The sequence below is a fragment of the Castanea sativa genome, chromosome 7, assembly GCF_040712315.1.
Source record: "Castanea sativa cultivar Marrone di Chiusa Pesio chromosome 7, ASM4071231v1".
Taxonomy (NCBI): Eukaryota; Viridiplantae; Streptophyta; class Magnoliopsida; order Fagales; family Fagaceae; genus Castanea; species Castanea sativa.
In genome coordinates this window covers 3,453,467-3,480,580 of record NC_134019.1, presented here as the reverse complement: position 1 = coordinate 3,480,580, position 27,114 = coordinate 3,453,467, and the positions used below count along the sequence as shown (strand labels likewise).

Here is a 27,114-nt window from a genome sequence, read left to right as displayed (position 1 = left end):
CATTTGATCCATCACCTAAAAAAACAGAACTTTCTAAGGAAGAGTTGAGCTTTGAGCACACAGATTTTGGTAGACAGAACTCGGAAGGTAGACATTGTAACTAACTAAATATGGGCATGGTTGAGGCTACATTTAATAGTTAAAAAACATGTTGTGATGAATTTAAGTTTGGAATTTTTTATGTATAAAAATTTAAATACCAGTTTTTATAATAATATTTATATTTAACTTTCTATATAATAGATTTTCTTATTTAAAAATAATTCTTTTTAATTTTTAAGATGCAAATTACTAATTTAGTTTTTGTTAACATCTCTCCTTTTTTTTTTTTTAATGATGATGATAGCTAATTCACTTAATTTTTTATTACATAATAATCTTAAATAGGATTTTATCTTTTTTTTTTATCATTATTATTAAATGCATAACTGTCAAATATTAATAGAAGTAAATGCATAATTGTCAAAATACGAATTATATCATGAATCATTTGTCATTTTTATATATTGTATATTTGATTGTATCATGTTTCGTAAAATACACCAATACTATATAACATTTTTGAAAAATATATATATTAAAACGTTATATTTATTATAAAATTGGAACATGTGCAACTAATTATTACCTTAATGATCACTTATGCTATAATATTTGAGAGGACAGACAAAACATGAAAATATATTTATAACATCCATATTCAAATTATCAAATGTAAATGTGTTAATATATAATATATAAAGCAAAATAAAAAAAATTTCCTCATCATATTTATCATTGAGAGAGAGAGAGAGAGAGAGAGAGAGAGAGAGAGAGAGAGAGAGAGCCAAGGAAAATAAAATCTGAAAGTAGATAAATATGTGATTTTAGGAAGGAAAAAAAAAAAAAAAAAAAAAACTCCTTGTGCCAGACCTTTCTATTGGGCTAAAGTAGTAGTAGGCTAGTGGCCCAATAATTTCATCTAAATCTTTGTATTGGGCAAATATAGTAGTAGCCCAATAATTCCACTTAAAAACCCATTTTCAACCATATGTTCATGTATCTTCCAATACATGTGATACACACCTTTGTATCATACGATTTATGAGAACTTTTGGTATGCTCTTATGATATAAATTTTTAATACACGATACAATACGTATTGCATATTGTATGACAACGATGAGTAAAAATATTATTAGCAAAAAGCAAAGAAGTTTAGTAAACGTGAATTTATTTGGGATGAAAATGTCTAGGTATTTATAAAGAGAGACATTATTTGGTGTGTAAATCAGATGAAGTGACCAACATTGAAAATCTCCCATGTCAGAGATTGGTTTGTTAAAATCTCTAGCTATTAGCAAAATTTTATTGCTAATAATGATTCAATACACTTACAATACTTTTTATCAAAAGAAAAAAGCAATTTAGAGTTTTAATTGATTGAGTCTTTTTTTAATACAATATTGATCTTGGCTCAATAAAATCCGTGGAAACAAGACTAAAGAGCTCATAAACTTTAGTTCAAATGTTATGCTTCTTCTCAGGAGTGTGAGTTTGAGTAGAGAGCAAGGTCGTGAATTCAAAACCCATCGAATGAGTATATAGCTTACTAATAATATGTTTGTAACAAGACTAAATATATATACCAATTATATATGAGTTTTATTTAAAGGTTTTAAAATATATTTTTAAATATATGGTTAAACAACCGTAGATGAACATATGTTCGGATATAATACAAATTTGTATAATAAATTCATAATTAAAAGACAAGGGTCTTGTGGCTTAGTTGGTTAGCATCTCTTGGTGTCTAGGGTTCAAATCTCCTCTCTCTGTTCTAACTATTGAAAAAAAAATCATATTTAAAAGAACAACTATATATGTTGAATGATTTATTTTACTATATTTTAATTAAATATAGTTAAATACATCACTCCACACTTCCATGGCAGGTCGGTTGCAATTGAAAGTGCAGGGAAGCAAAAAAAGAAACCCATGCATCCACCCACGCAGAGTAGATTACATGAACAATTAGGGACTTGCATCATCTCTTCATGGCCAATTTCCTATCAAAATCAGACAAAACAATCTCCCAACAACGTACAAGTCCAGCCGCGCCACCATAGCACAGCCATCTCTCACTAACCTTGTTCATGTTCCACCTTACCTTATGCATTGCTACCATTTTCAGAGGGAAAACTTCATTAGTCCGAGCTTCTATCTTTCCATTTTCTGTTCCCTCTGTTTTTGATGGCTCTTCATCTCTGCATACCAAGGTTTGGCATCTTCTCGATTATTGTTATTGCCACTTCTACAAGTTGGTCTCTTTTTGCTCTTAGAATATGTCAATGCTTCCTCAGGTCCAGATTCTGTACCAGGGTCATTGCCATAACAAAGGGCTGCAATAAGATTGACATGACAATTAGAAGAAGTTTGAGCATCCATGCTAGGACCTTTTGCCATCTTATCCTTTCCTCTTTTCACCTGTTGTGGCACGGATATAATCTCCAGCATGGATAAAGGGATGTCCCCACTTTTGTTAAGTGAATTCTTCAATAGGAAAGGTGTATTTGGTAACGGAGTGTTGATTGTGATAGCTGATTCCTCTTCGGTTAGTGACCCACAAAGAAAATGGGGGGTCCGATTTCGTGAGAAAACTTTGTCCACTGCTTTGCTTGTAAGCTAATATAAACACAACAGAATCATATTTATTAAAACCTTAGCATCAACGTAGAACTGCATATAATTATTATATATTCCACTTTTATGTCTCTAGTCCTAATAATGAAGGATATTTATTAGAAAGGGGTCCCTCTGTGTCCAACCATTGGGCCAAAGCATGAGTTCTTGAACACAATTATCTGAATTGTGGATAATTTACAGTGCTAAAAGACTCCCTAGTCCCTAGAACATAAGCCATTAAAATGTTTTTTGATTTTCATTATCATCATGATCAGGTAAAAGTTGGACCTTCTAACTAGACAAGTTTAACTAATAAATTGCTCTGCCCTCTGCTATCAAGAATAAGTAAAATATTGGTCCAAAAAAAAACGAACGTCATATTTTAACATTTTCAAGACCCACTTAGTACATGCATAACTTACCAATTAATAAAGCAAAAAGAAAAAGGAAAAGATTCATAGCAGGAACTAAAACTGACCTGGAAATGGAGAACAGTGCCATCTGCACTGCAATATGCAACCATGCCTGACATTCAAAACAAAATTCAACAGTTGGTGGATAATTGATACCGGAAATTAGCAGTTCAATTGACCTAATGCAGAGTTTTAGGAGATATAATCAAAGGTGAAAAATTATGACCATCCATCCACTATAAAATTTTACTTCGGATGACAATGTATAACTGCACAAATTTGCATAAAATTTTCATTGTTAATCATCCATTATTTTGCCTGAGGAGTAGCTTAATAATTTGACAAGAAAGGCCAATCCAGAAATATTCATAAGCCATTTTTAAAAGGAAGGATTAGGATTTATGCATTCTGTAGTTTCAATCAACTGATGCTTAATTTAAACAAGGAAACATTCTATGGAGTGTAGAAACTAAAATGTGGATCTAACAATCTAGATTTTACTTTGTATGCATGCGGCAATTCAGATTGTAATAGATATTGATAAGTTACGCACCCAATGGGTATTGAACCTACAACCTCAACCTCTACCTAATTCTTACTACAAGGTGAGCACTTACCATTTGAGCTAGATCTCATTGGCATTTAGACTGTACTAGATTAACTTCTTAGGGTCTATCAATCTCACTTTTTATACTTTCTGAATGCAAAATTAAAAATGCAAAGAAACAAATTGCTAATAGTGAAACATTAGAGCTAATCCAGATATAATTTTGAATATTAAAAAGAAAAGGTTGATGTATTTTACTAGCTTTGTTTTAAGTATGAAAACTGAGTCAATGTATTCTCATAATCTCATTTCTGGCTGTGATACAAGCAAATTTTACTAGAATCATATAAAAGCCTATGGATCTACCTGTTAGTCGTGACACTTGAACACTCCAGATGGCAAATGATGAACAGTAATAACTGTGCAACCCTAGTTGTTTTGTCCCACTGAAGGACTTTCCAGTGACAAGAACATCATATGCAGCCTTAAATAAGCTGAGAATTCTCATTGTTCCATCATCAAAGGATACAATAACACATCTAAACTATATATGTTCCTTGGCACAGGATTGAGGTCCCACAAAGGACGGAATGGATCGCTGCAAACAATTTAATGTTATAGCTTGAGTATGGCATACCATTATACCACTACTGATAAATTAAACATATCAAACTCTAAAATATTAATCCCAACTAATTATCCAGTCCCCATGTAACTTTGAGATACCCTAGCTTCAATGTTTCGTAAATGGACTTGTAAATCTCAGCACTTAATCTCCTTAAAAATCATGACAAGATGGAAAAATATACCATAAATGGAACCTACACAAAGCAAGAAATTTCATTGCAGGATTAGATCAAGTTTCCGAGAATGCAATCTTTAACTTCAAAGTTTTATATTATTTCTATTTTTAATTTTAAGTACTTCCAAAGTTCTGGGAAATATAAAATTGAGATACTGGTATCCAAAAAGGGATTTAAGAAACTGGGGGGAAATCTTATCTAGATAAAAAAATGACAGTCACCTAACTAGGAGGCTGAAATGAGTCAAATCAACTAAAGAACCTATCTTACTAATCGATCAAAACTTTGAACCTCGAAGTGAAGATTAATTACTCAAAACAAAGCAATGAAGTAAATGCAACAAGCATAATTCATATGACTAATTAAAACAATACATTCGTGCACAATAATGTCTGTGTTCCCCAAAGACATGCATACTGCTAGTCATCACATTCAAATTTCATCATCCATAGAGCATGGCTATTTCTGTAATTTCAAAATCCAGGCAAAATGGAATATTGGAAGTGAAGCTTAAGAAGGTTATATGAGGACATTTCTACCTCCTCCCCACTAAAAGGACCATATATCCCTGATGTTAACAAGTTAAAAAGGTCCGTTTAACGGGGTGCCTTAGGGCATTTGTTAATGGACCATTTTAGGAAAATTTGATGTCACTTTCATTAGAAATATAAAAAGCTATCAAAAATATCAGTTGCCGTTTTCTTTTCCTGTAAAAAATTTTTGAAAATATTTCCTAAATAAATACCGTTAGGGTATCCGTTAACTTTCCATTTTTTTAATAGATATGACAAAATTTCAACCATGGCGTCTCTGCTCCATTATGATTGCTCTTTATCATCAAGCCAAGACATCAATATGTTTTTTTTTTTGAAAAGTAAGAAAGATGTATATTCAAAAAGCTACCTCATACAAAAAGAGCATAAGGCAGACCAAAGATTATAGAAAAATAAACGAAAAGACAAAGAAAAAGCTAATTACAAAGGAGAGAACCAAGGAACAAAGGGAGCGAATTACTAGAGGTGAGTCTCCAAGCCCTAGACCAGTAAAAAAGAGAACCACTAAAAGAAGCAAGCAACTGGTCATCAGATTTTTCCATGTCCTCAAAAATCCGCCAATTTTGCTCCCTCCAAATACACCACATTAAGCACAACAGAACTAAATACCAAATGCTAGATGAGTGCTTTCCAAACCAATAATTAAGAATTAAGATTCAATTTGCTGCAGATTGTGGTCATTTATTACTCCCCCCGAGAAATAAAGACACGTTAAAATATATCATCAAAACAAGCTGACACAATATAAAACGGCAAGTTTGACAAATTCAGAGACTATAATTTTCAGGTTACAAGAAACTTTTGTCCCTCGTAGCAAGATCATCCGATGAAAGTTTGTGGATCCCAAATCAAAGTATATAGAAATTTATTGAAGTTTAATTTCTCAAGAATGTCAATCTATGTACTTTAAAAGGACTTACTATTACCCAAGTGCACAGCATACAGGTATATCATGGATACTTGTAACAAATTTGACTAAAGTTCTACTCAGATATTCAAATATTTTTGTGCAATAAATTAAATTGTATACAATTCCAAGCATCTTTATTCAGATGAAAGGAATGTGAGCTACAAAACCATCAAAGCTTAAAACTGTTAAAAGGCCAAAGCCGCTGAACGCATATCAATGAGAATGTAAACAGTAGAGGCATCATATGTACCATAGGTCCCAAAACTTTAGGCCTCCATATCCAGCAGTAACTATAACATTTGCAATCTCTGGAACACTGATAATCATAAACAACAGCAAGTTATATATTTTCATCAAGCAAAGTAACAGTAATAACAACAATTGTGATTACATAATTGCAGAAATTAAAGGAGAAATAGAAAATATTTAGAGATGTGAGAGCAGGAGCAATGAGAGAGAAATAGAGAGAACATAGAGCATTACGTGGTTTGGCTTGACGGCCCACAACCACGGGACAGGAGCCTAAAGGGCTGCATTTTCTCATACACTTTTCATGATAATACATTACAATGGAATCCATATTTATAATAGGATTACATACAAAAGTAAAAAACAATTTAAACTTGAATTGCATATTGATTGTCTCAATCCTACAATTTTCTCTAACAATCAATCCCATAATTTTCTTTTGAAATCAATGTCTTGATTTGGTTTTCAATGACATGGAAAGTGAATTATACTTTCCAACAATAATAATTTAGCCAACCCATGCCCACAGAAAAGGGGGGGTGGGGGGGAATCATCCAGTACCCATATTTTCTCATTTCTTGGCTATTTCTCTTCATACTTTCAAATAAATTCAAAAGAGTTGCAATGCAAGCACTCCAAAATTGAAGTCAACAACATAAGAAAACCATTTTAGGCATGATAGATTCTACAAATAAAACAGTGGTCTTCATCATCACAGATGTTAGCCACCAGCCAAATAAAGGCAAGTGATTTTAAATTTGCTATTAAAGCAGACTTTAATTTGAATTTCATAGAGATTTATAATCAATAATCCATGGCCAATTCCTTCTGAATTTTTTTCATAATTCTCAAACTCAAATAAAAAAGATATATTCGATTCAAATTAAATGCATACAATAGTTCAGATTATCACACGATAACATTTTACAGTTTGTAGATAAGGTTGTTGGTCATACAAACCAAAATCACAGCTAAACAAAGAGAGAGAGGAAAAAACAATTGCAGATGAAAATTATTCTCTTCAAAATAAAAAATCAGACTTACTGGGTCCCATATAAAATCACCACCATTAACATTTTGCCTAAAAAAAATCATAGAGCTGAATATTTCATAATACAACTAAATTTTATTTTAATAATGCCATCTTCTGGCTTCACTTACCTTTCAAGTGGAGCCCAGGAAAGTGCTGTAATAGGAACTGTATCTGCACTGAAGCAAAGCAATGGCCTCGTATCTGCGGAGCAAAAGGTGGAAATGAAATTCACATGAGAAATTCATATTGCACCATAATTCCAATCCAAGAAACAATATTACAATATGCCCATTACCTTCAGATGAACAACTTGCAGAGCTTCCATAAAGAACCTAATGTAAGACAAACTTCTTAAGTTCTAAACCAAGAATGTCCAGACCAGATGTCATTTTACCAAAAACAAAAACCTATTCCCTTATTCCCAATTATTCCAAAGCTTGATTAAGCACAGACGCATATCATCTAGGATGCAATCTGAAGCCAAGCAGAAAAAATGCAGTATTCTCCTTCAATGGATGTTGGAGGCTGGATGAGATGGAAGTGAAAGCCTAATGGGGATTTTGACATCTGGTCATATTATAACAAGTTGCGGGATTCTCCCTCAGTTGTCTCTCCTTGGAAAGGTATATGGAGAGTTAAGGTCCCTAGGCGTGTTTCTTTTTTCGTTTGGTGTGTAACTTGGAATAAGATCCTAACGGGTGATAATTTGAGATTGAGAGGCTTGGATTTTGTGGACTGATGCATTATGTGTACTGTGGGGAGACGATAGACCACTTACTTCTTCATTGTGAGATAATTTATTGGTTATAGAGCTTTGTTTTTATAACTTTTGGATTGTCGTGGGTCATACCTAGATCGATTCTAGATTTGCTTTTTGGCTGGAAGAATTGGTTGGGGAAGCATTCGTCTCAGATCTGGAATTTAGTTCCGTGGTGCATACTATGGTGTATTTAGGGGGTGAAGCTATTAAAATGAAAATATTACTGTTCCATCATGGCATCCAGCAAGCAGGTAATCATGCGGGGGTGAAGCTGACCACTCCATTGTCAGAGGGATGCTACATAACAAAACGAGAGTTGAGTGCAAATCAGCCTTTAATCATGTAAACTGTAAAGTAAACCAAATAACAAGGTCAACAACGATGGTCGCGTGTAGCAAATAGTTAGAGGAACATCATACATTTCAACATTATTTAAATATGTCAAGTTCCCTGAAGGCTGTAGCAAAAAGGGACGAAGATTTTCATGTTTTACAAACCCTCTACCCCATTCTTTATTGAGGGAGGAAATGCCTGTTGAGCTAGAGCCCATTGCCAAGATAACTTTTTGTTCAATTTCAGTAAATCCCATAGTATTCATCAAAAAGGTAGAAACTGCACTACCTCTGTATGCCACCGCATTTCAAGATTGAGCATCTAAATACAGGCTCCAATTTTACAAAACGGGGATCAATACCTTCCTGATGCACAGAAGAATAGAGAACTATCATTGTTCGAGGAAGAAGAACCTCCCACCAGCATTGATAGATATAGTGTTGGCATAAAAAAGATACAAATAACAGAATGTAACAAATATTTTAGAACTACAGAAGCATGCAATTGGTGCAGAAGATTGATGTAATATGTGGACATAATCAGAAAAGGGTACCGGTCAATATAAGTTTAATTTGTTGCAAATTGCAATACAACAATTTTACAATGTTAAAGTAGTTTGATATTCAAACTAGGATAATTTTTTAGATTTTATTTTCACTTACCAATGCCCGCCTTTTGACACCTCTACACAAACACAATATACTTCTTATCCATGCATTTCATTTCAAAATATTGTCACTTCTTGAGTTTTTTTTTTTTTTTTGATAAGTAATATTGTCATTTCTCAATTGTAATTGTCGCTTTTAGTATTTGACATATTGAAACTAGTTCAGAACCAAGTATATATTCTCAGTGTGCGCACACGCAAATATTTGAAACCTCAACATGACAATCGGTGTTATTACATACATCCTATAAGTTATAACCTCATAATAACATAGATCATAAATTAAAATAGTATCCTTGAATGTCCAGTTAGTAGAAGGGAAAAGAGAAATTGCAAACCTATCACAAAAGGTCTTAGGGAGGAGATTCTCAAACAAGGAAAAGGATCCAACAACTTCAAAAGAATTGAACTAATAAAAGGGAAAAGAAGAAATTGCAAAAGCATCTAAAAAGGACGTAACAGATATGGACAAGAGAAGATGAGACAGAGTATTAAAGGAACATGGAAACTGGACAACTGAAGCAGACTTCTTACACTTCCAGAGATCCGTTGCCCAGCAAGGCAGCAAGATAGCCCATCCGATGCTTAAATTTGAATTCAGATACATTATAAGGCCTCCATTTGATATCCCATGCAACCTTACCATTATGAGCTAGGCATAATACAACTCTTGGCAAAGCGACATCCTTTGAAATCAAGGAACTGCCTGAGCGAATTCCCAAGGAACCATTGGGTGACACATTATCACTTGCAGCAGGTTCCTGTCCAGAGTTGTGTTGTATTTGATGATTCAAAACAGAAGATCCCATGTCTTCATTTCGTGTCAATGACAGTGAACTTGTGTTATCGCTGTGACTCCCTGCTCCTTTCATTTGTTTCGATTTTCTTCCCTGGACAGGACTTTCAAGTGTTGGATCACCTGCAGATGCTGCTCGCTTGTAACTTTTTTGTTTTTTACCACATTCTTCTTGTTCAGCTGGTTCCTGGGCATTCCTAGAAACCCCATCCACAGCATGTGCTTCTGATAAATCTTCTGGGAGTTGAACACCAAGAGCTTCAACATACTGGTCGTTGCAGTCCAAATTATCAAGAGATTCTTCTATCAGATTTTTTCTAGGTCTTCCTCTAGGCCTCTTTGATTGAGTTGTTATGGCCTCATTGTCTTCTATTGGCTTCTTTCTAGGCCTTCCTCTAGGCCTCTTTGGTAATGTTGATTCGTCCTTCATTGCCCCATTGTTTTTATTTCCCCATTTTGACTTTTCTATTGAAGGTGGCTTCTCTTCCTCATTTACGTCGACATTTAAAATACACCATATCTGAATTACACCTCTCGTAGTAAGTGGGGCACCATTCTTGTGATATGAAGACCCAGGAGGATGAGCAGCAACCGCAATAAACTGTAAAGTAAGAAACCAGAAAGAAATCACATAAAAATGATATAACATGAATAATCAAAATAATTTGTCACAAATTCTCTGCACAAAATCAAACCACACAACATCTAAAAGTCTTATAAAGCAGTATATCTAATTTTTCTTTCTTGCAAACAGAATTTTGCTACAAAGCAATAAATGTGGAACAATGCTCAACAAGACTAATGAGGACAATGTCCTCTAACTATCCCAACTAACCACTTTAGTTGTTCCCCATAATATCACAAAAAATTGCCTAAACGACACTACATCAAATTTCTTAAATGGCACACTGCCTAACCAAAAAAAACGATTTGGCCTTTTGCAAATAACATTTAGAACCCATACATTCATACATACAAACAAACAAACAAACATACATGTGAGTGTGTGTGGTTCCTTTAAAGAAACTGGGAATAATATAGAATAACGAAGATTACCAAAAAAAACTAGAATGGTTTTTTTGTGGTAAATATCAAAGATGGATAAACGTTTCCTCAATGTTCAAGTATCAATCAGGTAAGAATTATAAACTTTTCCCAAATCCTCCCTAACAATTCCCAAAGTCAAATTGAATATCTAATAATATTTAAAACCAATTATAAAATATACATTCAAACCGTCTCGCAAAGGTTCATAGGCAAGGCTTCCCTGATGATGATGAATTCCAATATCAAATTTCTTAGCATAATTTTAGGATAAGCAATCTTCTCTTTAATAAAATAATTCTTACTTACCCACACAAAAAAAGAAAAAAAAGAAAAAAAAAAAAGATAAGCTATCTAAACATCATAGCAGAGATTTTTTTTTGAGAAGTATCAATTAAAAGTAAAGCTTACACAAATGCCCCAAAAAGAATTCCAACAAAGCAACATTTACACACACACACACACCTCACATTTAATAAGATAATCAGGCATTTCATGGATTCTAGGACACCAATTCAAAGCCCAAAACATGCCCTCCAACATACATAACAAAGTCTTTGCTGCAGCAAGGTCTGATGAGAGGCATTTAGCAAATGTGCATAACAATCATCAATTATATAGTTTCTGTAGATAGCAATTTTACAATGCACCCAACAAGTTTAAATGTCATTTTATTCATAGAAATTGCCAAACAGTCTGAAATTCAGCAATAACATCATTAGTAAAAGTAGGAGGAGCATTGTTTAGCATTGACTTTAAGAAAGTGAGTTGAGGAAAGACAAACGCTGAATTTTCATCATCTTCTCCACAGAGCTTAGAGATGGTTTCGATGGCTCTGAAGTAATTGTCTCCACACAATAATAATCGAACTCCGAAAACCGTAACCACCCTATCGCCATTGCAATCCGATGGTTTCGATGGCTCTGAAGTAATTGTTCACACAACTGGAGCATCCTTCTTCTCCTTCTTAATCTTAATTCATTGGACGAAGTTCTTCTCCCTCTTCCATTGTTTTCGTTTTCCTTCACTGGAAAAATTACAAGAAAAATGAAGAGAATTAGGGCTGTTGGGTTTCGAACTCGGGATCACTTTATTTACAAAATTGCCATTTATCTTCTCAAAAGAGAAAATAGATAAAAATGGAACAAAGTTACTAATCAAACTTTTCATATATTTATTTATTTTTGTGAATTTTGAGAATCTAACCGTTGAATTTCATGTTCCTTATGTTCTTAACATACGTATCAAATTTCGTTCAAATTGGATGTTATTTACTATCTGATCAATTGACTTATTTTTTATATACAACTTTAGATCACAAAAACTTGAAATTATAACATTTATTTGATGACATAGTAATTGATTTTTGATCTTCTTGAAATTTTGCAAGCATTAAGAATGTAATAAGAACATGCAATCTAACGGTTAGATTTTCAAAATTCACACTCAATATAAAGATATATGATGAGTTTGTAGGAAACTTTGTTCATAAAAATGGGCTTACACTTACTTTACATTTTACACTTAATGTGGATTACAACAGGAATGACAATTTTTATTACCGGGAATAAAATGTGTTGTAATGGAATAACTAAACTTATTCATTAGTTTGGTTGTGAGTGGTAACATGAGAATAAAACTTATGATATATTTTAGGAAATATCTCATTCATACAATACAATTATATTTCCTAAAAAATAATATATTTTAAATTTTAGAGAGATGAGTTATTTTTTGATGATTTTTTATTTCCATAATTGTTAGGTGGATATAGAAAGTTTATTTATTTGGAAATATATTAATTTTAGAAATTATTACATCACCTAAGGAATAGTTATTACAACCATTTGAGGGAAGAATAGTTATTTCTCATTTTAAAGAATAGTTATTCATAAGGAATGACTATATCCTGTAATAAAAATATAACCAAACTATTGAATAGTTAAACTATAAGAATAACTATTACATTACAGTGCCTATTACAAGTTACCAAACGTGCCCTTACTTGAGAAAAGCTAATGCTAATGTTACAAAAAAAAATATTACAACTTTTTTGCAAGTATGAGACTTTTGAGGGGAACATGCAGCAAAATATTTTTTTCCTTAATTTTTTGGGTGGGGGGGGGGGGGGGTGGTTGTTTTGTTAGGATGGTGTGAGTACGACTTGATGTGATTGTAAGAGTGGGATATGACAATATATATAATGTGTGTGTGTGGTGAAATTGGGGTGGTGTTCATAACAAAAAGGGTGGTTAAGCCTAAACCAATGTTTGGTTTGTTTTACTCATAATAAATATTTTTAAAACAATATAGTAAAGGAAATCGCAAAAAATAAAAAAAATAAGTTCCAAAAATTCTTAGAATTTACTAAATGATAGGAATTTTAAACACATCAATTAATTTGTCATTGATTAAATGAGTATATCTAAAAATTTAGAATTTAGTATTCAAAAGGTCCTTTTATTTATTTAAATTAGAGTGTTATGGTTTTTTAAAAACATAACAAAGGGTAAAGAATTAAGGCATTTATAAAAATGATGATAACAATAACTTGATTATGGTGATGGTATGGTATCTTGATGTTATCAATAGTAGTGGTGGCAATGACAATAGCAGTGAATGATGGTGGAAGTGATGGTAACAACAATGAGGTGAGGAAAATGGGGTGGTGGTGATGGTGACAATAGCATTGATAGTGATGGTGTATAACATAAATAAAGATGAGCAAATAAATTTCATAAAATGAATATAAATAAAATGTTAGTGTAGAAATGTTTAGGTGCCGGGGGGGGGGGGGGAAGGAAAAATAAATATTATTATGACATCTAGGCACGAACAAAAGTTTCTTTAAAAGAAAATATTAGAGAATAGAGAAGACTAGTATATACATCTAGGTTGGGAAGAATAAGTTCATTGCTTTCTTGCATATAGAAGGCAAGCATATTCTTTTCTTTTTCTTTCTCCAATTCTTTGTCTACAGTGTTGGAGATGCTTTTCTATTTTGGCATGATAGAATTTGATAAATTTATCCTTAGAAAGCAACACCAACACCATCAAATCTATATATATAATAGAAGCTTGGATGAGCTTCATATAAACTTGACATTAACAAAATTCAAATTAGGGCTAACTTGGAAGCTTCCCTAGAGGTGTTTTAAAGCCAAAGTTTGATTTTTGTTCCTATAAGTATTGATAATTGTTTCTCCAACTTTTGTTGTACATCTATGGTTTTTTAATACTATTCATAAACAATAGGTTGCTTTACTTTCTTAAATTTTCTTATAAATGTTAAAAATGCAATGAATTTTGGGTTTATTTACTTCTTAATTTTCACTTGAATTAGCGATATTTATTGCTAATAGGTTTGGTTCATGAGACATCTAATGCAACCTTGATAAAAGGTTCATGATGTTTACTTTTTATAAATCACTATTACGTGGAATCTATAATTTTATTAAATGTCTATTATAGGTTAATCACATGCAAGCTTTCACAACAATTGAATGCTATATACTATTTAGTCTATAAGTTTATTTGTTTAGTATATTTAGGAATACAAAAAACAAACAAAAAATTAAGCTTGTCATATATTAGTGAGTCTTTTTAGTTAGTGACTTTGATATTTGAAAAGCATGATAAACTAGCTTAATATTTGGTAAGCATAAGGTGAGACTAAAGTCACTACACCACACTAATCCCCACCATCATTTCAATTTTCAATTTTTTTTTTTTTTTTATGTCCACACATTTATTCCTCTTCTTAAACTCTTTTTTACACTTTCTTTCTTACACTGTTTAATCCTTACTTTTTCACATCAAATTGAGTAGCACATGAGATTGGAGACATCATAGCAATAGAGGAGCTGAGGACTAAGGACTTTGTGATCATAGTTTGAATTCCAATGCCATATCAAATATACACAAATTTATAAAGGCATCTATTGGTTTCCAATAATTTTTTTTTGCCTATGCTTTAGTATTAATTTAAGGCATATCACTCCCAGCCCTATTCTATAAATTCATTTTCTAAACAAACTAGAACATTTTTAAATTTTTATAGACTCTATATTGGAAAACGTGTGTATATATATATTCTAAAAAAATTGTAAACATATAAAAGGAATTAGAATTTACTAATGAAGTTTGAAAATATCATGATTTACCATTTTCTTTATAATAGTAAATAAGGTCAACAATGCTCTAACGGGATTAGGTACATGCAATATAACTTTCATGTTTGGAATGATTGATTTTAAGAATTAATTGAATGTATTTTGAGCAAACATAACAGTTATATAGTTCCTTAAAGTTTATTGGTTTCTAAATGTCATTCATCATGAAAAAAAAATGTTAAAAATATTGTAAACAAATGGAAATATGAATTGTAATAGGAATATAGAAAAAGAAATGGTAACAAAGGGAGAGTAGCATTTGGTTTAAGGTTAATTAGCGAGGCCCATTACCTTTCTTTCACTATCCTTACCTTTTTTTTCTTCTTCTGGTTCTTCTTCTTTTTCTTCTTCTTCTTCTTCATACAATCAATAGCAATGATAAAACAATTATCTATGTGAAACAAGGGGTTTATGAGGAAAATGTGGAAATCCCGAGTAACAAGCCTAACATTTTTCTGCGTGGAGAAGGAACTGATGCCACTAAAATTACTGGTAACAGAAGCGTGGGGGATGGCTGGACAACTTTCAGATCTGCAACTCTTGGTATGTTTAGCATTTATATATCTAACAATTTGTATCATTCTCAAGAGGGAGCCACATTTAGAGCAAGGGCCAGGGCCATCCCCTGACCTGGCCCTAAATATTTTTTCCTATTGTATAAACTTTTTATAGTAATTATCAACTCTATTTGGATTTAAAACCAAACACACGCTGAATAAGCATTTAAAACCAAACCCCCTCTCAAGAGTTAAGTTGTACATATATCGTGAGTTCTAATAAGATCAACTGGTTAAAAATTTTATCGTCAAATAAAAAATCTATGGTTTAAACCTTGCTTATACCAAAAACCAATTAGTATCTCAGTTTGATTAAAGAAAGCAACCATCATAAGACATGAAATAAACATCGTAAATTGAAATTTTATTGTATCTAAAAAATAAAAAAAACTTGTACATGAACCATCAATACTTCAAGGTGCCCTGGGGCTCCATCCCTCTCCATATATACTCTATCTTTTGAAGTAATTTTGAAAAAATAAAATATTGTTTTTAAACAATCTTATAAGTTATAAATGATTTAGTTTTCCTTACTACAAAATGTTTAAACATTAAGATAGGAAAATATATCATTTCATTTCTTTTCCTTTATTTTTTACTGGTTTTGATTATAAGAATTTAAAAATAAAAATAAAAATTGGAGGCTGGCTATGTTTACTTGTTCAGCTGCTATATGGCCAAGTAAACAGGAAACAAATTATACTCTAAAAGTCACCTCTATTGTTTGTTTTTTATTTTTTGGTTGAGTATTACATACTATAAAATAGTTTTGATAGAGTCGAATTGGAAGTACTATTTTGATGTCAAATTTTTCGGTTTTTCATTTCTCAAAATCATATTTTTCTCTCACTTTCGTATTAAATAATTCATCAATTTTTTGGGGGTTTAGAATTATGCACCAAATAAGATATGACAACATAATGTTGTTTATATGTGAAAATATAGGGTAGTACTCTATGATTTTAGAGTCTAAGGAAATTGTTGCAAAATTTAGGGAAAAATCAATCATAAATAATTTTTAAGATTTAAAAGAGTGATGAGTTATTTTTTCCTACATTATTAAGTTGAAATATGTTAACAAACAATTATTATGTCTATTATTTCATTTATATTCCGTTGTTAACACTAAATATACATCAAATTTATTTAACAAGTATTAATCTATGATTGTCTCAAATTGAATTAAAATTAAACTTTAGTTGTGTCTGGCGATGGCTTTCTAGTGTGGGACATAACTATCGAGAAAACTGCTGGAGCAAAGAAACATCAAGCAGTTGCTTTGAGAGTAAATGCAGACTTTGCAGCTTTGTACAGGTGCTACATCAATGGTTACCAGCGTACATTGTATGTCCATTCCTTTCGACAATTCTACCAAGAGTGTTATATATCAAGGACTATAGATTTTGTACTTGGGAATGCAGCGGTGGTATTTCAAGGATGTAATATTGTGTCTAAAATGCCAATGCATGGTCAATATACAGTTATCATAGCACAATCTCGTGATAACTTAGATGAGAACACTGGAATTTCCTTCTAGAATTGTTCAATTTCCGCTACTAATGATTTGTACTCAAGTTCTAGCACCATGCAAAGCTAACTAGGAAGGCCATGGAGGGAGTACTCTCAGACAGTCTTCCTAAATTCTTACATTGACAAATTTATTGACCCAACTAGGTGGATACAGTGGTCTAATGGTGATGATAATGATGATCAAGAATTAGACACTTTGTATTACGGGGAGTATGAGAATAATGGGCCTGGATCATCAACAAATGATAGAGTTACTTGGAAAGGGTATCACAGAATGAATAAAAAAGATGCATATAATTTCAGGGTATCAGAGTTCATCAATAATGATGAATGGTTGGATTCCACTTCATTTCCATACCCTGATGGGGTTCAATAATTTTGATCTAGTATAAAGAGGCATTAATTATATGGAATTGGCTTCTTTTTTTTTTTTTTTTTTTTTTTTTATCTCTATTTTTGTACCAAAGTTATGGCCAATATAATTTTACTTCTTCAAAGGTAACTAATTAGATCGTGTAGTAGGTCATTCTAATGCATATATATGATATAATGGTGAATAATCTATCAAGAGTCTTGCGACTCAAAGGCAATTGATTAAACCAATGTCTATCTCACAAAAAAAGAAAAAAGATTTAGCTTAACGCCTTTGGCTTTAACAAGGCAGCTCGTCTATTAGAAATTAAAGGCACATATACAGTATGTAGAGGACTTTAGGTCGTGGCTTAAAGAAACACTTAATTCCATTTTCTGACGAGACTAACAGAACTAAATTGAAAAAATTTAAAAGTTAAAAAAAATAAATTAAACGAAAGTAAAATTAAATAACAAAATTGTATTTAGGCCACATTAGTCATGTTACCATTTTTTACCTATTACTTAATGACATTGACTATTTTAACATAATACCAAAATTTTATGGACCAATCTAAGACATTTAAAATAATAAGAATTAAATTGACATATAGTGTAAATGTTTAGAACCAAAATGATAATTTATCCCAAAAAAAAAACTTTTTTTTTTTTTTTTTAAGTAAACCAAGTTATGAAGGAAGCCTGGCACTCTTTAATTGCAGAAGCTAGTCCACTGTTCAAAAGACTTAAAGGCTTGTCGCAAAGGCAGCATTTTGGCAATGTTTCTTCGCTGATAAAGGTTAAAAGAGAGCAATTACAAGTAATAAGTCAATCCTGTGATCCTAAGATTGGGATTCAAGCTAATTCATTAAGGATAGAGGAGTTGCTAAACAAAGAAGAAACAATGCGGAGAGAGTGTTCAAGGATATTATGGATGAAATCCAGTTTGAAGGTATTGTGTACTCGTGGCCAAGGAGTAAGGTATATTTTGTGTACTCTACCTGACCTTAAACGTCCAAAAAACGAAATATCTACGACTCATTCTTTGAGTCCAAACTGGTGGCACTTAAGCAGCCTTGTGGCAGTCTACACAGCATCCTAGGCATAAGAATAATTTTTTATTTTGCCGTCAGTTACATAAGAATTTTTCATCATTGATTCATTATCTTAACAATGACCTCGCCTATTTTGATATAATACCAAAATATTAAGAAATTGACACATTTAAAATGATAGAGACCAAAATGCTAATTTACAACAAATTTTTTTTTTTTTTTGATAAAAAAATTATTCTTCTTAAGTAGACTTGGTGTCTTGATTTTTATTTTTTTCTTTTGAGAATCTTGTCTTGATTAATTGGTCAATTATTATAGTAAGTAGTAACCATTGCATGTTTTAATAACCAGACTGGACTGGTTGAACTAAAAATCGGTTCAGTAAAAACCAAGAAAACCGACAAAAAACTATCAAAATTGGTTAAGAACCAAAAAAAACCAGGAACTAGTACCTTTTTCAGTTCTTTGGCCAGTTTGGTTTTTAAAACCATGGTAGGAACACAAAATTTTCACATGGACAAAATTTAGCTACAAAATTAGTTGTACCTTTAGATTACAACCTTACTCAATATTTTTTTTTATTGAAGGTAACTTTTGACAAATCTATTATTAGATTATATCTTCCTCATATTTCTCCATGTTTGCAAATATTCTAGAAAATTAAAGATCATTATTTATGTCAAATAACTATATCATTAGTAAATTATTTAAATTGCGAGTTTTTATAATTTAAAATTATGTATAAAATATAAACTTATAGATTATATAGTAAATAATATCTGATTGACACAAAATTTGATATGTGTATTAAAAGCATAAAGAACATGCAATTTAACAGTTAGATTTTCAAAATATGTAGTAATGTTTATTTTTATTGAGTAAAGTTATAGATTTCGATTACAACCAATTTTGTAGTTAATTTTTGTCATTCTCACATTTACTCACAACATAGCCTATTGGCATTGGCAGTGACGGACCTAGATAAATATCTTTAATAAAAAAAACCATATAAATAATTGTAAAATAAAATTATCTCCCTAACATTATTCTTAATTTTTTTTGATACAAAATAGAATTTCTATTCTAACCTAATCTAAGTGTATATGTGTGTGAAACTCCCTTCAAGAGACTTGAACCCCGGCTCTTGCCTCTCATACTCCACCACAAATATTTATACCTGTAGAATGACTATCATACTAAAAGTGCGCGGTGGTAATATTATTCTTAATCGGTAGAAAAGTAATTTGTCCGGCATTTATTCAAGAAAAAGAAAATGTTATCATTATTGATGTTCATAATTCATAAGTCAGTTTCTTCCAAAAAAAAAAGTCAGTTAGGTCACATAAAGAAGACAGGTCTTCTCGTAGAGTAGGCTATAATATATAGTTGTCATAAAAGAATCTCAACATGTGAGATTTTGGCACATGCTGGGACATAAGGAGACATGAGGAGGGGGACGTGGTCTGTAGAAAAGGTCAAATTGTGCATACCAAAAAGGAAAAACCTGAAGGGGAATGCTATAGGATGAGGGAAAAGATATACGAAGATACCCTGAAGATACCCTGTTTCTTAAATTCTTAGCCCGTCTTATTAGTATTGTATAAATAAACTGTTTAAACAATACAACATATATTTTCACAAAACATAAATTACATTATTAAAATAATATTATCAAAAAGTCCATAATTTCTGTTTTAAAACTTTTTGTGCAAAAATATAAAACATGTGTCATTTAAAATATCTGAACCATATAAATTATACAAAATCAATTAAATGCTAAATAGTTTTTTTTTTTTGTTGAGAAACCTAAATAGTGAATTTCAATTAGTTTGTTTGGCAATTTTTTTTAATATAGAAATTCTATCGTACTTAAAAAAATAAAACAACATACCTTACATTTGTTTAAATTTTGGAAATGGATCTTATTTCATATAATATTCTGATTCCTTTTGATAGTGTGAGAAATCTTCTCTTGTAAGTTGTATGGAATGATAAAATAATGACTGAAGATTGCCTGACTTAAAATTAATATTGGATTTGGAGGCAGAGTTTTAGATAAAGAATTTTAATTAAAAAGTTTCTTTAGCATTTTAAGTACTGTTAGATAAATTATAATGATAAAGTGTTTTCAAGTTGTTACACCCATCTTCTTCTATAAAAAAAAAAGTTATTACACCCATTTTTTTTTAAAAGAAAATTTTATTATACCTGTTTGGTAATCAAATTGATAAAAGGTTTTTAGATATTAAAAATGAAAAAAGATGACATAATGAAGTAATTTATATTTTCCCTCTCTTAACTATTGGGTCATTCACAGTGTTCCCCTTAAATTATTAGAAATAAGCAAATAGCCCCTTATCGTCTACTTGCTCACTCCCATGTGCAGGAAATTGTAGTGATAAAATTCTCGGAGTATCGAGCATGAACCACAAAGAGTAGGGTAAATTCAAAGAAAATGTAACTAAACAATGTATTTTGATATGTTTGATTTGTTCACCTTGACAATGTATCAATCTATTTTTTTTAATAATTTGATTGTTACAATAGAAGAGGAGGATTTTAACCCTAAATGTCTTGGAAATAGAAGAAAATTGTAACTAACTAAGCTACAAGGTTCTTGGCTACAATGTGGGTTTTTGAGTTATAGCGGTATGTCTATTAACACAAAAAATAATGTATATTGTTTCACATTTCTCCCTCTAGTGTTTTGTGGTGGGCCTATGTAATTGTGCATGTCTAAGGGGTATGAAAAGTCTACATAAATTTCGGTGTCTATAGCTGCACAACCACCACTCAAATTAATTTTAAAAACAAAATATTTTAGGGAGTTTTGTCAAAATTGATGACATGACATAATCTAAACTGTTTGATTATTTAAACCCCTAAACACTTAGATTGTTTAATTTAATTAATTAAATAAGTTGTTACTTAGGTTTATTATGTAGATCTAGGTTAAACACAAACAAGCATATCACTAAGTGCAAAAAAGTAAATAAGACAAGTGATATGATGACTCAAGAAAACTAATGAAACCGTCCTGTTTCAAGGTAAAAAACTTGTGGAAGATTTAACCTAAACAATCTTCAAGGAACAAATTCACCAAATAGAATGAAAGTTTTACAATAGATTTTTTCCTAAATCTAAAGCAATCTCTTCTAGTACTTGTTTACGTGACTACATGCAGCTTCGAATGACTCTTCTATCTAAATTTGTTGCGTGCAAACACCCCGTTTGTGACTCTGAGATCCCACTTAAAGCTTTAGATCATCAGTTGCAGTTGATCTTGTATGCTGTACCAAATTATTTGAGAGTAGGGCAATAGCCACTGGATCACCGTGGTAAAACTGTGAACTTTATTTGAAAAGTGTATGTTATATTATACAGTGAATAGTTTCCTAATCTAAAAAGGGAAAAAGAACTGTTGGTCAGTTACAGTTACCCATATAAGCACCAAGAGTCCTACTTGCATAATTGCATTTGCCCCCTCGTAAGCGTTAAAACTTAGAACTTTGAATACTTTGCTCCGAAAGGCAATGTCCTGAAAAACAAATTTTAAGGGGAACTTAGGGTCTTCGGTCTTCCATCCATCACTCCTGACTCTCGATCAAATAAATCTTGGAATGCGAGAAAATAAAGGTATCTTTAGGTGTTTGAATATTGTTGTTTAAAATGATGTGAAAACTGTGATGCACGTTGTTAAACCTTATTTCTCATCATGCTGTGCACGTTGGCCTTCTCCATCCGAAGCGTAGAACTTTGACATCACTGCTCTATGTTTTCGGTGAAAGAAAAGAAAAGAAGCATATAGCATTGTCATTAAGGTTTTGATCATCAGATATCTGCTATTTTTTTCTCTCTTTTATGTTCACTTTTATACGTTAAAATGCAGATTTTTTTTTTTTTTTTTTAATATAAGGACACTATTTCCACGTCAATTGTAGATATGTGTGAAATGGTAATTGCAAATAAGTGTAAAAGAATGTTTTTCCACACTCTGCTATCAAAGTCTGTGTAATCCAATTCATTACTTTTAAAGTCTTTAAAAAAAAGTATACAACATAACTTTAAGTCGTTAATGTTCCGAATTGCATTATTTTACTTATGGAGCTCAGGCTCAGCAATGGGAAAATATTTTTACACGCTTATTCTTGTACACTCTGTTCACACATTGTCTATAATTTCAAGCGCGCGCGCGCATATATATATATATACACACACACACACTTGGGCCTTTCTAATCTAAACTTCAATTTGTCTCATCAAACTATGATGGCTTCGTCCAATATTCTGAAACTTTTTTTGCGTCTCTCTGCAGTCAGCTTGTCAAGAACATGGGCTCTCAACTCTTCTTCTTCTTTGAAATGTTCCCAAAATTTGTCCTCCATAGTATCTACCTGCAACACGACACCATACCCAGATGTCTGTATTGACTCATTGATACACTCCAATATCTCAAATGAGATTAGTCCAAGCATCACCACCTACCTCCTTAACACCCTCCACACCGCAATATCGAAGTCTGAAAAGCTTTCCAATATGTTGTTGGATGCCGGAAACCCAAATAATGTCATCGAAAAACAAAGAGGTACCATCCAGGACTGCAAGGAACTCCACCAAATCACCTTGTCCTCTTTACAAAGATCAGTGTCCCTAATCCAGGATGCACCCATTAATCAACGGAAACAAGCCGATGCAGCAGCTTACCTTAGCGCAGCACTCACAAACAAGAACACATGCTTGGAAGCCTTGGATTCAGCTTCGGGTCCTTTGTTGCTAACCCTAGTGAGTGCCGTGCGTGACACTTATAAGCATGTAAGTAATGCTCTTTCCATTCTGTCTAGCCAAGAAAGCCATAACAATAGGCGCCTCTGCTTTAATAATAGGCGCCTCAAGGACATGGGTGTTCCATCGTGGATTTCAAAAAAAATTAGAGAGTCGGACTCGGATATTGGAGAGTGAATGTGACCCAAGCAAGATGCTGACCGTAGCTGCTGATGGAACTGGAAACTTCACCACCATCACTGATGCTATCAACTTTGCTCCAAACATAGCAATGATAAAACAATTATCTATATCAAAAAAGGGGTTTATGAGGAAAATGTGGAAATCCCAACTTACAAGAGAAACATTTTTCTGCGAGGAGATAGAACTGATGCCACTATAATTACTGGTAAGAGAAGCGGAAAATTCTTAGGTACTTCCGGAGTATAGTGAAATGGTGCTCTCTCCTCTCACATTCATGGTAGACCCTACCATGAATTTAATGAGCGGACCCCATCATGAATGTGAGAGGAAGGAGCACCATTTTTCGTGCTCCGAGAGTACCTAAGAATTACTCAAGAGAAGCGTGGCCGATGGCTGGACCACTTTCAAATCTACAACTCTTGGTATGTTTAACTAATTAAATTAATATTTTAATTGCATTGCATGTCTTCTGTTTTACTTTTATACTAGTTTAGTTGTATTGTGCCCCTGTGCTTAATATAGGATCATATGTTAGAAAAAAAAAGTACATTTTTTAATTCAAAATTGTACAAACATCTAACACACATGAGATATAAGTTGAAACGACAGTAGACTTTATTTATTAGAGATAAAAGAGTTTATTTGGTAATATTGTTTGAACAATAGCTTTCGTATTTTTACAATACTTTGTCATTCATACGTATTTTCACAACACTTAAACAATATTACTAGAACAATATTATGAAAGGACCTAAAGTTGTACAATGAAAAAGAAAAGATTAGCATTCTTTTAATAAAAACAATGGTCTACTCATTTTTTTTTAGCAACACTAGCAAGAATTAGAGCAGCTTAATTACACCAAAAAGGTAGACTAACAAAGCATATATAGCAAAAATTTCCACAAATACGAGTAATATCCTCAAGAAACCCCGCGACTTCCGGTTGGCAAATCCTATCTGAATTCAAAAGATCAACTAGCTAACCAAAAGTGCTCTCCATAATGACATCAGAAAGTAATTTGCTTGATTGAACCGTAAAGCTTTTTCATAACTGAAGTTGTCCTGCTTTTATTGTATATCATTTATGGGCCAAAATGGCAAAATATCCCTTTTTGCCCAAAACAAGTAGTAAAATGCCCCTATTTAAAACTATTTAGGGATATACCTCTTTTTTAAACTCAATTTTCTAAAAATCGAGTTTCAATAAAAAATTATTAAAACTCAATTTTTAGAAAATTGAATTATAGGCAAAAAACTTGCAAAAACTTACATGGAACTTGAGTCCAATGAACTCGAGTTCCATGTAAGTTTTTGCAAGTAACTCGATTTTGGTTAAATTGAGTTTTTCATTGAAACTCGATTTTTAAAAAGTCAAGTTTCAAAACAAAGGTATATCCCTAAATAATTTCAAAACAAAGACATTTTGCTGGAACTTTTGGGCGAATGAGATATTTTGTCATTTTGGCCATCATTTATGTGTCAAAGTGCCATGTAACTTAATTCACGCTTCTAGTGCTTTAAAAAAAAAAATCCAAAATTCAAATTTATCTTCTCACAGTTTCCAAATTATAAAAAATATAAGTAATATTTGCATATTTGATAAGAATAAAAGAGCCATGTGTTACAAATCTGTTAAAAAATAGTTAATAGTAAAAAATGTGGTATATTCGATAGTTATCCACTTGTCTATTAAAGAAAAATATATTTAATTTTTTTAAAACTTTAGTGAGCCTCTTGAAACTTTAATAGAGTTTCATTTTGATGAAATTATTGAAATACAAACATATATTGAACTACTTAGCGAAAGAATGGTATGTAATGTGTAAGTATAATAAATGAATGTCTTGAATTTTTTATTTACTTTATTTTTTATGTATGGTGACATACCAATTTGTAAAGGTTATATTGCAAAATTTGTTAGATTCCCATCATCTCTCCTAAAATAATTATACACTTTTTTATATGTTGTTGAAGTGGCACCATTGATATTTCATGTCACATTAATTTTTAAGCTTTTGTAAAAAAATAAGTACTAACTTTAGAATCTTTCTAAGTTTCTATTTTTTTTTTTTTTAATTTTCTTTAAAACCTCTAACTAATTAATGATTTAATAAATTGAATTTTAGCGGTGTCTGGTGAACACTTTTTGGCACAAGACATATGTATTGAGAACAAGGCTGGAGCGAAGAAACATAAAGCAGTTGCCTTGAGAGTAAATGCGGACTATGTCGCATTGTACAGGTGCTTCATTAAAGGTTTTGAGAATACATTATATGTCCATTCGTTTCGACAACTCTATCGAGAGTGTGACATATGGGGCACTATAGATTTTATATTTGGGAATGCAGCAGCTGTATTTCAAGGGTGTAAATTTTTTTCCAAAATGCCAATGTCTGGCCAATTTACGGTTATTACAGCACAATCTCGTGATAGCCTAGATGAGGACACTGGAATCTCCTTCCAGAATTGTTCAATTTTTAAATTGGATGATTTATCTTCTAGTTCTAGTAGAGTGAAAAGCTACCTAGGAAGGCCATGGGGGACGTACTCTCGAACAGTCTACCTAAATTCCTACATTGATGACTTCATTGACCCAGCTGGGTGGACGCAGTCTTTCGATGATGATGATAATCAAGAATTAAACACTTTGTATTATGGGGAGTACGAAAATTACGGGCCTGGCTCATTAACGGATGATAGAGTTACTTGGCTAGGATATCACATAATGGACGATGATGATGCATGTAATTTCACGGTGTCTGAGTTCATTAGTGGTGATGAATGGTTGCATTCCACTACATTTCCTTATGATGAATAGTATAAAGAGTCATTGAATAAATGAAATTCACTTTGGTCTTTATTTTATGCCAATCTTATGGCCAAAATATATAGTTTTAGTTCCTCAAAGGTAACAAATAACATTATGTAGTAGGTCATTGTAATACACGTAATGGTGATTTATCTATAAAAAGTCTTGCCACTTAAAGTTAATTAATTAAATCAATTAGCCTTATTTTAATGCCTTTAGATGATTATAAATATAATAGATTATAAATCTATGTGTAAATATCTTATTTTGCAAATTGCATTTAATTTCACATAAGGGGTAAAATGGTAAATTCACATGTGAGGGTAGCATATATTAATTTTGGCTATTGGATCCTTGATTACTTCTCGCCAAATTAGTCTCAATATCATAACAACCAAAAAGATTGGTTACGAACCTCAATTGGACTATTGGATTGAAAGATTTCAAGAAAACAAATTTCAACAATAAAGATGCACCCTCATGAATTAAGTCTGGCCATGTGGTTATGGACAATCAAATCTAATTGGTCTAATTATTGACCAATTTAAAATTAGTGACGTGTCATTTTCCTATTGGTTTGGACTACAACTTACCATAAGGTTGCATGCACATAATTTAACTCAGGTGAAAATTAATCACTAATTGCTTAAATTAAGGGACTTTAACCTTAATTGAGACTAATATATATATATATATATATATATATATATATATATATACGCGCACACACACATATATATATGGGTTGGGTTCAAGTTACACCTGGTGTAACTTTAAGTAATGTTACACCACCCAATAACTTGTTATTGAATTAATATTTTGAAAATTCAACCATTGAATTACATGTTCTATATGTTTTTAACATGCATGCCAACTTTCATATTAATTAGATGTTATTTACA

The 27,114-nt window shown here is 31.9% G+C and overlaps 2 protein-coding genes and 2 pseudogenes across 2 annotated transcripts; 2 read left to right on the top strand and 2 right to left on the bottom strand.

Annotated features, from left to right (window-relative positions):
- Nucleotides 1-1,861: 1,861 nt before the first annotated feature.
- Nucleotides 1,862-8,661, bottom strand: LOC142643221 (uncharacterized; annotated as a pseudogene).
- On the bottom strand, nucleotides 8,641-11,845 carry LOC142643729 (uncharacterized). The gene is made up of 2 exons (XM_075818438.1): nucleotides 11,528-11,845; nucleotides 8,641-10,330 (listed from the first exon to the last, which is right to left on the bottom strand). The coding sequence occupies exon 2, from the start codon at nucleotides 10,157-10,159 to the stop codon at nucleotides 9,464-9,466; it is 696 nt and encodes a 231-aa protein (XP_075674553.1). The 5' UTR covers nucleotides 10,160-10,330; nucleotides 11,528-11,845; the 3' UTR covers nucleotides 8,641-9,463.
- On the top strand, nucleotides 10,827-17,408 carry LOC142643220 (putative pectinesterase/pectinesterase inhibitor 12). Its single transcript, XM_075817760.1, has 4 exons — nucleotides 10,827-10,864; nucleotides 15,319-15,488; nucleotides 16,702-16,846; nucleotides 17,177-17,408. Exons 1-4 carry the CDS (start codon nucleotides 10,827-10,829, stop codon nucleotides 17,406-17,408), a joined length of 585 nt encoding a protein of 194 aa, XP_075673875.1.
- Nucleotides 17,409-22,707: 5,299 nt separating this feature from the next.
- Nucleotides 22,708-26,221, top strand: LOC142642197 (putative pectinesterase/pectinesterase inhibitor 12; annotated as a pseudogene).
- Nucleotides 26,222-27,114: the final 893 nt, after the last annotated feature.

What these genes read in the sequence shown, in the direction of transcription:
- LOC142643729 (XM_075818438.1), bottom strand. Translation starts at nt 10,159, where the DNA reads ATGAAGGACGAATCAACATTACCAAAGAGGCCTAGAGGAAGGCCTAGA.
- LOC142643220 (XM_075817760.1), top strand. Translation starts at nt 10,827, where the DNA reads ATGGATAAACGTTTCCTCAATGTTCAAGTATCAATCAG. An exon ending in AATGTTCAAGTATCAATCAG is followed by an intron (nt 10,865 to 15,318) that starts GTAAGAATTATA and finishes TACAATCAATAG; the next exon opens with CAATGATAAAACAATTATCT. An exon ending in TTTCAGATCTGCAACTCTTG is followed by an intron (nt 15,489 to 16,701) that starts GTATGTTTAGCA and finishes ATTAAACTTTAG; the next exon opens with TTGTGTCTGGCGATGGCTTT.